Raw genomic sequence first — 13655 nt, 5'->3', positions numbered from 1 at the left:
TTACCCTCATCCTGCGTAGCTCTGTTTGTTTGCTCCTGCTAATAACACATGAATGAGACTAATTGGGTCGAGCGAAATGAGACCTGGTGTTTCCTTTTGGTTTTATTTTTCTAAAGAGACACTATTTATACCTCTCTTGTAAAAAGAGCTCCAAACCGGAAGCTTTTTTGAAGTGCCCTCTCGTGACTAAGTAGGAAGCGGTACTTGGCTTTGATCGCTGTGTTTTCTTATCAACTGATCTGACACTATTAAAATTGGTGACATCCCTACCAGAGACCACAACAAATGATGATGAATTATGATGATGATGTTGTTGTATTTTGTCGAAAGCTTGATAAGTACTGTAGATTTCAAAATCTCTAACGACGGCATTGAAAATTGATTACATCAAAATAATTCTATAGCTAAAATGGTTATTGTAGAAGGAGTCGTGGAATTTTTAGAATTAGGTTGCATTTGTCGTAAATTTGAATTAGGTCGCATAGTAATTTATTCCCAAATATCTCTTAATTTAGTCCACTGTCGAGCCAACAAATTTGCATTTAATGAGGATATAAAAACATGAATTGCTGCTCGTTAAGGGAAACGCCATTTAAACGGACAGTAAGTCAACTTAAGAATTTATCAAAGCCTGCGTTACACTTACACATATATGGAACATGAAACAACCCCGTATACTGCGCATTGTAACTCTCATTCTAGTGACAGAGACACTTGGTATTGTGCCAGTTGACTCAAGTAATGGTAGCCTTTTTTGAAAGTGTTCTTTTCATGTGCATTTACGTACACATATCATGCTAAATTACCATGCATTTTTTCTCTTTTCTTTACGAGTCGAATTAAAAGCCATGTATTGTCATAAAAATCGTCTATAATTTAATGCATTTCATTGCTCTGATAGCCAGATCCCACCGATCGTGAACATGAGGAACAAATCATTCCGCCAGTCATTTCACGAAATTCTTTTTTTTTTCAAAGGAAAAAGGATCAATACGCCAATCTGTACTCGTTATCGCTACGTCAGCTTGCTCGGAACGATCTTGCCGAAAGCAAACTTGCAATCAAATATATTTTGTTCATTTTCGGCATATTGCAACCATCAACAAGTTTACTGAAGAACCTCATTCCGATACATGGGGCTCAGAACTAGCGCATTATATTTCATCCGATTGTTTAATTGTGCAATAACAAATTCTGTCACAGTCATCAATGTTTCAAGTGCAGTAGATTAGCAGGACATGTTAATCATAGGACTTTGTTATCAGAGGGGGAATGTAGTATATACATGTATCTATCGTGTACACACGTCCACAGTCTGACTTAATTCAATCATAAAATGTAAAATAGGAAAATAAACGTGTACACTTAAATCTCACGAGAGAGACTGAAGTACTGGGTACATTATATGGGTACCTGTTAACATAAATAAGAATACTCAGCCATTCTACATGTTTACTAAATTAGCTCCTTCATAACTTATGTATAATATAAGTCATTATCAGGTGTGTCTTTTATATACTAAATGAATAATTAATTAATGTTATTACATCTTGGAATGACATATATGCCTGGAATTGGCTAAATTCCACGATGTCTAAGTTAGCTCATTTATAGAGTACTACATGTTCACCACCAATACACAATAAATAGAAAATAAACGGGAAAAAGAAATATTCGATATATGTGATCAATATACTGAAGCCATTCCCTAAACAGAGATTGGCCAACCTAGTGGCGCATTTGTGGGATTCTGAGTCCCACAAGAGATGAAAATATTGTAGTAGTATACACACAGGTACATACGAGATGAATGATAAATTTTCCCCCCTTTGGTTTTAAGGTGATATCGCGGGCCGGTGAACATTATCAAAATTTGTTTATATTGCGGCATGCAGTATCTGCAGCCCCGAATTGTGACCTGGATCTTCACCAAACAGGTCCAAGCATATTTTTGACTCAGTGTAACCACGGGCATGGTAAGATATGCTAATAAGGGGAATAAAAGTTGGAGAGGGTCCCCCCGTAATCTCACTTAAATCTCGTGACGGGGGACTAATTACTCTCTCCACCAATCGTCGCTGATATTAATAGGCCGTGCACATATACCACTTACGAGTCGTGTAATGACGAGTGATAAGACAATTATTTTTCTTTCATTCATAAGACGTTGTACGTTAAGTTCGCTCATGTACATTTATAAACCGGCATTCTAGAAAGTGTCATTCAGTATTTCACGACCGACACATCAGCGAGCCCAACAGGTATATACATCATTATTCAAGCAAACGACAATATTATTTATACTGCACACCACGTGGAGAGAAAAAATACCTTCTTGTTTAGCAGACAGCAAATAGACAGAAGAACTAAACAAAAAAACATTGATTGGAGGCGTGAAAATAGAATTAACAGTCACCGCTCGTGAAACTTCGTCATTACGTTACGGATAGACTGAAGAAGGAATACTGAGCATTGATCCGGAGTGAGGTAATAACGTGGTAGCATGGAAGACTTTCTTCCGCTGTGCTCGAGCTTGGAGAGGGAGCAATACACTCTACAGAGACTCAACTCATCCGGCGAGGAAACGGACCCGGGATATGACAGATACCGCAGCAGTAGCCCTTCATCGTCAGTCTGGAGCTTGGATAGCATGGATGACGAAGTTTATTTGGAATACTTGTTTTCTCAAGGACTAGCGGACAGTATCGAAAAACCTGACCCGGTAAGTCCTGAAATCATTACTAACTGTAGTGCCAAAATATCGTCTTTCTGTGATTCGTACTGTAACCAGTTTTTTGGAATTGACCACTCGTTGTCGTCTGCGTCCTCATGCCGCTCGTCTAGGGATGATGTGTTCGATGAGGAGTCTTCTAACTCTGACTCCACGGACGGTGAATTAGTGGTACTAGGCGTTGGACTACAAAATCTTATGCATAATTATTGTGCAAAACCAAGCAACGAAAACAATGTAAGTGAATATAAGATAGATTTACCCAAAAATACTCAGTTTGTAGCCTATTCGCGAGGACAACACGTGAGCATCACTAGGCAACCACTGTCTCATTCGTCTGCAAACTCGCTACTTTCGCATAAGAGTCTTCTGAATACCATTGTCCCAACCGACCCAGTTTCAAAATCAACGATTTCCAGAAACACGGCCACGAATGGAATCAAAGAACAGAAAGTCGACGATAAAATTTACCACTGCACTTACAATGGCTGCAACAAAGTGTATAGCAAGAGTTCCCATCTAAAGGCTCACTTGCGCCGACATACGGGTGAGAAGCCATTTTCCTGTACATGGCCCGGATGCGGGTGGAGATTTTCACGCTCGGATGAACTTGCGCGACATAAACGATCGCATTCAGGGATAAAACCGTATCAGTGCAAGATTTGTGAAAAAAGATTCTCACGATCCGACCATCTATCGAAGCATCTCAAAGTTCATAGAAAGCGGTAACTTAAGATGACCTAGAAATCCGACTTCCTGCCAAAACCATATATAGTTACAGCGAGCAATGTGTGTGTTCGAAGAGAAATACAAATGGTGCTATATAAAATTGCCAGAACAAAAGAAATCCAGATATCATATTGTGTTTGTGCTACATCAAAAAGACCTCATGAATATTGCATTTCGTGATTTTGGGGCCAAGATACATCATTCTAAGTCTTAGCAGGCTTCGATTTGCTGAAATATGTATGAAGCGAATGTACTTGCAAAAAAATGTAAAGACGTGTATCGCGTGACCAATTTTGATCGATGATGGAACTCGTCGAGATATTTAGAAGCCGAAGTTTAGAGCTATCCTCTTATAGAATTAATCAATAGCACTTCATGTATGAAACTGTCTCGGACCGTCATATCCTCCATGCTTACAGTGAAAATCGACCCAAATGATAGATTTGATGCGGATCCAAAGAGTTTTGTCATTTTTTTCTAATTTGTTTATAAATGATTTAAAGGTCTTGATTCAGCACCACATTTATAGGTTGTACATTTGATTTTCCCACTCCATTTTCATTTATTGTAAATCATTCGCATTCATTAGCAAGGGTAAACTTCGTAAGTAATTTACTTTTAATGTGTATTGAAAAAGCTCTAAAAGCGGTTTGTGATAGTGTGAACGATTGTTTATAGGGCACACAAGAATTGTGCCTAGGGGGAACTTTCCATATGTTGAAAGATTCAGGTATGCTTATTATTCCGAAAACAACAAAGCTAGACCCATCTATTACCTCTACAAGGCAAATGCATGGTGAATAAACAGTCCCCTAGTCTACGAATATTTTTTTTTTATGTGTGAGAAAGTTATTTTTACGTGTGAATGAATGTAGGTCTTTCTCTCTCTCTCTCTGTATTTTCCACATATTTAATCCAATGCATCATGTATCAAGTTAATGTGTGAGAGGGGAAAGTGCGTTGCGTGGAGAAAAAACGTCATATATATTCATTTGTGTGTAAAATTTGCCGGGAGCAGTTGCAAAGTAATGTTTAAAAGTGCAATATGTAACTTTAACATGGACATAGTGCGCGATGACTGAATCATGTTGCATCATTAAACTGCGGCGGGCTGGTTTCCGCCGATTCATTTCACCCTTAAAATGTAAACATAATACTTCAAGAGTCAAAGTCCTCTTTAAAATTGTCCACATCATGTAGAGCAATTTTGTAATACAGTGGTGGATCCCAGATAAGTTGAAGGGGGTTATAATTCTTTCATATTTTTGTCAATTTTTAATCCCTTTCCTCTTTTTACAATATTTATTTCCCGATGCTATCCATCCACCCAGCTTGTTTTCATCTATCAGTACGCATGTTACAGTTTTTTGTACAATTTTTAAGCATTATTATAACGTGCAATTTTAGTGTCAAAGTAAACTGATAGCAATATTCATTGTGTAACGACTGGGTTCACATTCCTTCTTTCACTTCGCTTGACTTGCGCCGACACCGGGTCATATTTATTTACAGACAGGTAAAACGAGTTTTCATGTATTCTTTGGGAATTCTAAACCAAAATTTCAAATTTTTGTTCAAATCCAAACCGGGTTTCCCCGTGTATCTCTTGGACACGCCTGTCAATGCTGTCCTCGCGTGATTCTGAGTAATAATTTGTTGGTTTTTTAAGCACGTGAGTTGAACTCCAATTGAATTAATTTCTCAATGGAAATAAAAATGTTTTTTTCTGCGTTGATCGCAGTATGAAGTTGTTGATTTTAATTTAATTCAGGTATTGTGCCGTAGGACTTTTTCCCCGCATGTAATTGTTTACGTCTATGCACTTGGTCGTCTTGTTTCAGTGAGAAATCTTGTTGTTTCGTTGATTCATTGAATGCTGTACTTAATTTAGTGGTGCTACAATGTTTAAAATATATGTGATTGTTAGAGAAATGAGATTGAATTGTTAATTTCATGATGTATATGAACGATTACTTAGAATTTACAGGAATGAAGTCTCACGTGATTCTACAGATATTTCTTTTGTGTTTTAATTGCTGATTGTGACCACAATGTGGAGGAATGTGCGTATGCTCATCAACCCATCTATGATATGCAGTATATGTTCTTGGTTCAAGCGATGTAAGCAAATGCGTATTGAAGGAAGCATACAGATTTGCAGTTTCATACACTTGAGATAGCATCTGAATTGAGAGCTAGAGGTCTATCGCAAAATATCGTCAGAAATAAGGTCCCCCCTCACTGTAAACGAGTGTTGATTAGCAAATCAATGTTACACCATTTCATACACAGCTTAGCATATCAGTAATGATGAATTTAAGCTAGTTTTCTAATTAAAGGCTCTCTAAATTATGTTGTCTTTGCACAAAAATAATCTGTCAGATTGTACAGCGCGAGCCGATGTTGAAACGTGCGTCGAGACTGGTTCAGTTGCTGTTGTGCTGAGTCAGAAAGATTGAAACTGTAAAAGGATATCAAGAAATGTAAATGGAGCTAGTCAGTCACTTAAAAGAAAACCACTTATTTCAAGTCAACGTCAGAATAAGATGTTTTTATTGAAAGTGTAGGCTGATTAACGATTAACCTTCATGTTGGTGAACAAACTGTGAAATTGGTGAACTTGGGGAGGGGGGGGGGTGTCCCAGCAAAAATATGTACCACTTTGATGTGCAATATTGTGTGTGTGACAAAAAGTACTGTCGGGGTCGTGTATGAATTATTGGGTTCAGTTTGTTTGCTCATGAACAAATCGATATGATAACGGATATATACAAGTCTACATATGATTATATATACTGGTTACCCATTCAACTTCCTAGTAGTCAGGTACTGTATAAGTATTACAACCTTTGTAAACAGACAGATAACTACACCGCGCACCCCTCGTAAGGATGATATCTTGTATCTATTCAATGCGTTCAGATGTGATATTTCACATGTAAACACTTTAGAATTGCTGGGTTTCGTGGTCCATGTTTTTGCGTTAAGGTCACAGTCTACTTCAGGGCCACAATCGTTTCATGCCAGGAGACTTTTAAGTTTCCTTTGTGGTATCTAATAGTGTTTTATTACATATCTTGTCATGAATTTGCATAAAAGCTATTTATATGAACACGTCTCTGTCTTTTTGATGAAATATAAACCACATTGGTCAACAAACACTGGTAATCCATCCATTTTAGGGTAATCCGAATTTCCTCCGATATACTTTATACTTTATGTCATACTTTGTGTTGGAATTCTCTGACTTTTTCATCTGATAATGGTGCAGTAAGAAACACATTGACATAGTGACGTAATAAGAAACATAATGACACAGTGGTGTAATAAGAACATAACGATATAGTGACGTAATACGGAACTTAATGATATGGTGACGTAATAAGGAACACAATGACATAGTGATGTAATAAGAAACATATTGACGTAGTGACGTAATAAGGAATATCATTTCATAGTGACGTAATCAGGAACATAATGACATTGTGACGTAAATATAGTAAGGAACGCAATGACATATTGACGTAATAAGAAACACAACTACATAGTGACTAATAAGAAAATTAATGACATAGTGACTTAATAAAAATACGATGGCATAAGGTTGTAGGGTATCCGCTTAGAGAAAGAATAAGACAATTAAGGGTAGCATTCTTAGAATATTATGCTTTTTTATATTCGGTTAGTTTTGCCAACGAAGACATTCCTATTACTTGAAAAAAAACAAATGTGTGTTGTATATTGTAATTTTGTTTTAAAAGTCATTGGTTTTAAATGTTTCAATATTGAGTGACTACTGTGATATTTTTTTGCATCGCTAATTCCAACGAATAAAAATAATCTAAAAATTCAAAATTCCCTGCAGACCCCAGTTTAACGTTAAATGAGTGTAAGGAAAGTTCGCTGTGTCTCAATGGCCCACATGTTTTGAAACTGAATGCAATACATAGAAATCTTTGACAAGTTTAACATTTCCGTTTGCTACAAAATTCAGCTTTAATTTTCACCAATACATGAAATCGAACCCGACGTAAACGGCTAAATATCAAATGTCTTCATTGCTTCTTATGATCACATGATTGAAGTCATTACAGATATTGTGACCTATTGGTGTGGTCGAGACTGTCGCGGGTCAGCAGCTATCTATATCAGTGGAAACATTTGGCCGTGATAAGGCCTACCCTGTTCAATAAACCCACATACAGGGTCTGTACTCGACTGTTGGACTGTCACTTGATAACAACTAAACAAACAAGTACGACTTACTGTACATTACAACGTGGTAACATTACGGCGTTTTGAATGAATTCAACCGCTGGCTTCTTTGAATTCTGACAAGAAAGAAAAGTTTTCAAATGTCGAAATATGAATAGCAGTTACTCAGTTCACACTGCAAAGAATTGAGCAATTGCATTAAAAGAAAATCCCGTACTGCATTGTGTGTATAAATTGTGAAACATATTGTGCTTGCATTCCAGAAAACATTCTTGACCCCTTTGACCCTAAAATCGTTATATGTACATGAACAGATCGTATTTTAGGCGTTATGTTACAATTTCTTTGATAATATTTCGTAATGTAAGGGAACATGTGCACTTATTTGTATTGTCTCAGCGTGGGGACTATTTTCTGTTGGGTATGAGTTTTCCTACTTGTACTTTTAAAAGTAAATACCCGGTACCACTTTTCTCATAATCTTGGCTCTTTTTGTTTCATGAACTTCAAATTCATTCATTACATGTTTGGCCTATCTGCAATGAATAATTTCAAAATATGGATGCATTGAATTGTGTAGTCATATCAACAAGAACTGCTTTGAGAAATCTAATGAACACAGACTCGGATAGCTTGGATGTATAGACAGGAAACCTGATTCATGACAATGCCTTTAAGATGTCAAACTGTTTCTCTCTGCCGTGAACTCCACACCTATATCAGCTATGTCTTTGACACCTGGTTCCTGATGCTATAGCACGTCATGAAATATTGCAGTCCCTAACGTCCTGATCAGTGGAAAAAGTTATTTATTTCTTGAATATCCCCACAATACAAATAAAACGTAACATGCATTCCTTATCTATCTACATGTAGTTACATTTATTAATATAAAGATGTGGGTTTTTATTTAATGTTTAAAGGTCAATGTTTCCATCGATAAATAAAATACATTGACACAGCTGCATAGGTTTATTATTGATAGCAATTTGGTAGTGCATAAGATGTAATGCTATATGTTTGAAAGATAGGCAATCTTTATAAGTGAGACGGTCGTAAATTTTAAAACATTCATTCCAAAAATAAATTAGAATGAGGAAATCTTAAATTCAATGGATGATCTTCCTATGACTTTGGAATATTAATGTGATGAATATTCAACTTGAGACAGAAATCAGCTGATATATTAGATAATGAACTGAAGTTTTGTGGCGTCATTAAAAAAGAAGGCGATATAGGGCCCTTATCCTGCCTCGTTCTTTAAATAGTATGTTTTGCTCTACGTGTGGATCAGTGTAAAATGATTGAAAGAGGAATATACACACTCATTATTACGTTGTTACTAATGAATTGCTAAAACATACAAATAAAAGAATTCAACTATTCATCTCCTAGTGTTAAAGTCCACCTCGGGCGATATGATAATTATCTTCGTTCCTGGGGTTTTTACCTTTTATGGCTTACTGTCGGGTCATAGTTCAGACAGTCTCGTCACAAATGTGTGACGTCACGCCCTATCATGGCCACCGGTATGCTTGACATTTTTAGGCGACACCTGGACATATACTATCAATTAACATAATGTAGGACAAGCATAAATACATACTGGATCATCATTTTTATGCGATGCTTTATTCTATCAACTCCTGTGGCATACGTTACCTGACCTCAAGGTCTTCATGTCAGAAAATGTAAATCTAAATCGTATTTTGATAAAACGAACTGAAATATCATGCTCCCATGTAGTTATCATTAACACGTGAAGATAACAAACAGTGATCAATCTCATAAATCCACAAAGAATACAAACTGAAGAGAACCTAGGGACACATCAGAGGTGGGATCAGGTGTCCTAAATCGAAATTTGTGAGAATTATTACAGTTTATGACAAAAAGCAACAGTGTTGACATTTTATTTGTCAATGACAACATTTATTCTGACAAGGAAAAAATGCCATCAAATGAAATTCCACAAATTAGCCTTCTGAATTCGCAGCTGATATGGTTTCATTTTAGCCAAGTCTTTGAACAATTATCAAAGAGTTTCAGACTTGGACATAAACGTCTTTACTGCAAACGTCATTATTTGCAGACTAGTGCTCCATAACTCCTTAATCTTGATATCTAATTCTGTAGGTTCGCCGATGCAGATAGGTCGTTAAGGTGAATAAGAGGACCAGTTTATATCCCAGGTACAAATTACATGTAAATATAGTGGCCTGTCCTTTTAGACGGGTTATTGAGTGCGAGGATCGTGTCGTCTAATCATTTCCCCCTGAAGCCACACTCCCGTGCAGTTCTCCATTACCACAGTCTATCATATCTGGATACGAACGTCTTTATTTGCAATCTGTTCATAATTGTGAAGCGTTGCTTAATTTATGGTCGTTTCAGAGTATTTTTATGTTGCATGAAATTAGCGTAGGAATTTTGAGATCTTTCTGACCTACCACGTGGGATGGCTTGTTTGCGGTTTGTGGCAGACATTATCAAACAAACATCAAATTAATAAAGTTGACTTGTTATGATATTTCTTAAAGGTCACATGTATAGAAGCGTAGTTCGAGGCATGCAATAATTGCGTGCCATAACTAGCCCGAGTTTGCTTCTTATGTTTAATTTAGACAGGATAAATAATCAATTTTGGTATAGGTATGCTTGTTCAGCAAATATCAGCGTAGCGTTTATTTCTAGGCGTCTGAAATATGACGTCACAAAAATGGTGGTTTTATCATATACTCTTTTAAAATATGTTCTATTGTAGTACACATGACTTTACCGCTGTTTGAAAGTACAATATGCTCGATGACACAGGTAATAGCGAACGACCCAAAGAGAGCTCAAGGAAAAAAAAAAATAAATAAAAAAATTCGAATATTACCATACATTCAACGAATTTTCGACGTAAGAAAAAAAAATCCCATAATCCTACCAAATGTTCCTTTTCCGTAACAGACGACTCAGACATGGATCGAGCGTGGATCATATCGACGTAATTATTCGCCAGAATCCGTCTATGATGTGTCATTTTCTCACAGATTAATTATCTCAACAAACTCTGTGTTAGTATCATTAAATTTTTACTCAGTATATAATGCACAAACATACCAGTGAAAATTGATAGTGGGAGAATATCTTAGCTAATTATATTATATCTTAGCTGCATAATTTGTTTCAGCCCCGAAGCTCGTATCGGAACTCCTCGGATGTCTCGTTCACTAGAAATACACACGTGTGCGAGATATCTGAGTTTCATATCGTGACATATGGCTGTGACATCATAGTTACATTTATGTACACATAGCAACAAACCTTGATGGCTTTGACCTACATATGGTATTTATTTGTTGTTACGGAAATAACCGAGTAATTACGATTGTACCTTTTGATCTCGTTAATCTGAGATTACAAACTTGTGCGGATTATTTCAATTCCATCCTCGTTTCATGAACCCATGCACAATGCATCATAGACGGTTCAAGAAGATAGAAGTGACGTCACGGACTATGTTTTGACACTATAATACAATTGAAACAATGGTGTATCTAAAATTAGACACTTATATGGTGCAATAGAAAATACCAACCTCCGGTCTTTTTGCATTTAAAATTAGCATCCGTTCACGTGTAGTTTCCAGTTTCAATTTCTTTGTTTGTTTCTTCGTTCAAATTTGTGTCCTTTTGAGAATTGTTCATTCATATTAAGATGCCATTAGCTGTACATAGGTGAAGTACCACAAACTTAAGACTTCTACTTAACACTCATTGCGGTAACAGTGACGGTTCTTAACGTGCCAACGTCTGCCGCGACACGAGACTTCCGTATTTAACGTCATATCCGAAAGACCCATGTGTCTCTCACTTCTAATTGCCGAACGTTTGGCGAAGGAGCTGTTAACGCCTTAGTTTTGAGCGTGATACCATGGCACGAGCGGGGCTCGAACTCACAACCTCCCGGTCATGAAGCGGACGCTCTACCACTGAGCTACCGCGAACTTGGAACCCAGTCCAGTGGTGTGAAACCTGGTGACAGTCCCCCCTTCCTCATTTCCTTAGGGTTAGTTTAGCATGTGCACAGAGAAAATAACTATGTCACTTCACTTACTATGACAAAGAAATTTAAACGTAAGCTTGACATAAACAGCTTGATTTTAAAATCATTTGATCTCGATGTATAGTTACTGATAAAAAAAACACTTTGTGTATGGGATTTGCATAACGAATTTGAATTTGTTTGTTTACAATATGAGGATAATGAAATATTTAGTCAGAGGGATACAGATTAAGTTATGGTGAATTCATTCATAAAGAGTGAAGTTGCAGTGACATGGTTGCCTCAAGCATAGTCATGTACAAATTTGGTCCAAAATTATATTTCTCTTCAGAAAGAGAAATCGGTTACCGAGCATGTACTCTAAATTCGCATGATATCAAGATTCTGGCGGTGTCCTATTGCTATCAATGATAATACTCTAACTTCCACGTCCGTGAACACTATGTATATGTAGAGAAGGCAATGCATCACTGTTGGCAAGGTGTAACGGAAGTAGAAAATTAAACATCGTCTTCATCCATCAAGATCTTCATCTGTGACCGGCATATATCATTTAAAAAGAAAGATAAGTTCGCTATGCATTACGCACAATTTTTAAAAATTCGGTACAAACATTGTAATTTCGAAATCACGTAACTGATTTTCTAACCACATTTTACATTTTTATTTACATACCAGTGTAAATATTTGCAGTGGATTGTGTGGTTTATTTCGGAAAGATATATTGTATTGAAAGAAGGGTTTAGATATGATTTGAAACTCAGAAAAAAATCACGTCGTTCAATCGTGACGTCATAATCAAATCGAGTCACTTGAAGTAAACGCCGAGGTAAGACGGTAAACATATACAGAGACTTTGGTATGTAAGAATGACATAAACGTCGAAGCAAGGGTCTAAAGGTAACTCGTATGTGAAAGAGAAAAAGACAAAATCGGCGAAAGAATAGAGATCTCTACTTACGTTCGCTGAAATTTCTGTGAGCCGTATGGGCTCCGCCATTTTGTTTGACTCTCGGTACCCTCGTCTGTTTCCGTTTCAATTCGTTCGAAGCCACACCAGGAGTTCCGAGTAATCGGTTCATTAGGTGCTACAACATTTATTCGAGTTTTAAATTTGATTATCAAAAATACAAGACTGACGAGCAATTTGTAATTCAAAATCTCAATTTGTTCAAAATGAATTTTATATAGTTATTTTCCTAACAAGTTTTAGCAATCATAATATAGAAAAAACTGTGATAAAACTGGATAGATGAACGAGTTAACGAGTTTCTATGAATAAAAAAAGAGAGTCATCAATACATCCGTAGAGTGTAGATAAAAATAAATGAATTGTTTGGAAAGTATCACAAACATTTTGATAAGCAGACAAGTTTTCTCATACTTTCATTCGTAATTCTTGTTGTTAATATGACGTCACAATATCCAAAAACATTTCCGCGTTAAATGAATATCAAAACTGTCCATCCACCACCATCTGCTATTGCCACTGTTGCCACATATTTGTATTTTGTGAATCACATGTTGTAAACAGATATAACATGATTATTTTCCTGAATAAACATACATAGAATAGGTGGATAAAATGCCAAAAGTGGTGTTGCAAGATGTAAAATAAATTACGATCATCCATATGCATATCTACCGGAACATCTAAACTAGCAATCAACATCACAAGCTCTAGCATTCCCTCAAGACTTTGAGGACCCATGAGAGTCAACACAAAAAGTAAAGTCTTTAGGATAATATTTGGATGTTGCTGGGTGTTTAGCGCCACATAAATTTCATAAATGCATACGTAGATGTGAGAGAATATTTCTATTTCTAATTCACCATATTATACTGAATATTATTATCACTTGCGACATGCCATTGACCTCTTCATGCTTCGCTCGGTCCAACGGTCACAGCGTCATACATATCAAAT

General features: G+C 36.5%; 1 protein-coding gene across 1 annotated transcript; it reads left to right on the top strand.

The window, feature by feature from the left end:
• Positions 1-1037: 1037 nt before the first annotated feature.
• Positions 1038-5472, top strand: LOC125655238 (Krueppel-like factor 12). The gene has a single exon (XM_048885450.2). It carries the CDS (start codon positions 2504-2506, stop codon positions 3458-3460), a length of 957 nt encoding a protein of 318 aa, XP_048741407.2. The 5' UTR covers positions 1038-2503; the 3' UTR covers positions 3461-5472.
• Positions 5473-13655: the final 8183 nt, after the last annotated feature.

The sequence above is a fragment of the Ostrea edulis genome, chromosome 7 (assembly GCF_947568905.1).
Source record: "Ostrea edulis chromosome 7, xbOstEdul1.1, whole genome shotgun sequence".
Lineage (NCBI taxonomy): Eukaryota > Metazoa > Mollusca > Bivalvia > Ostreida > Ostreidae > Ostrea > Ostrea edulis.
Note: the sequence above shows the minus strand (reverse complement) of the source record. Positions and strands in the feature narration are given on the sequence as shown.

Bases quoted from the DNA above. Each gene is read 5' to 3' on its own strand.
- LOC125655238 (XM_048885450.2), top strand. From the start codon at position 2,504: ATGGAAGACTTTCTTCCGCTGTGCTCGAGCTTGGAGAGGGAGCAATAC.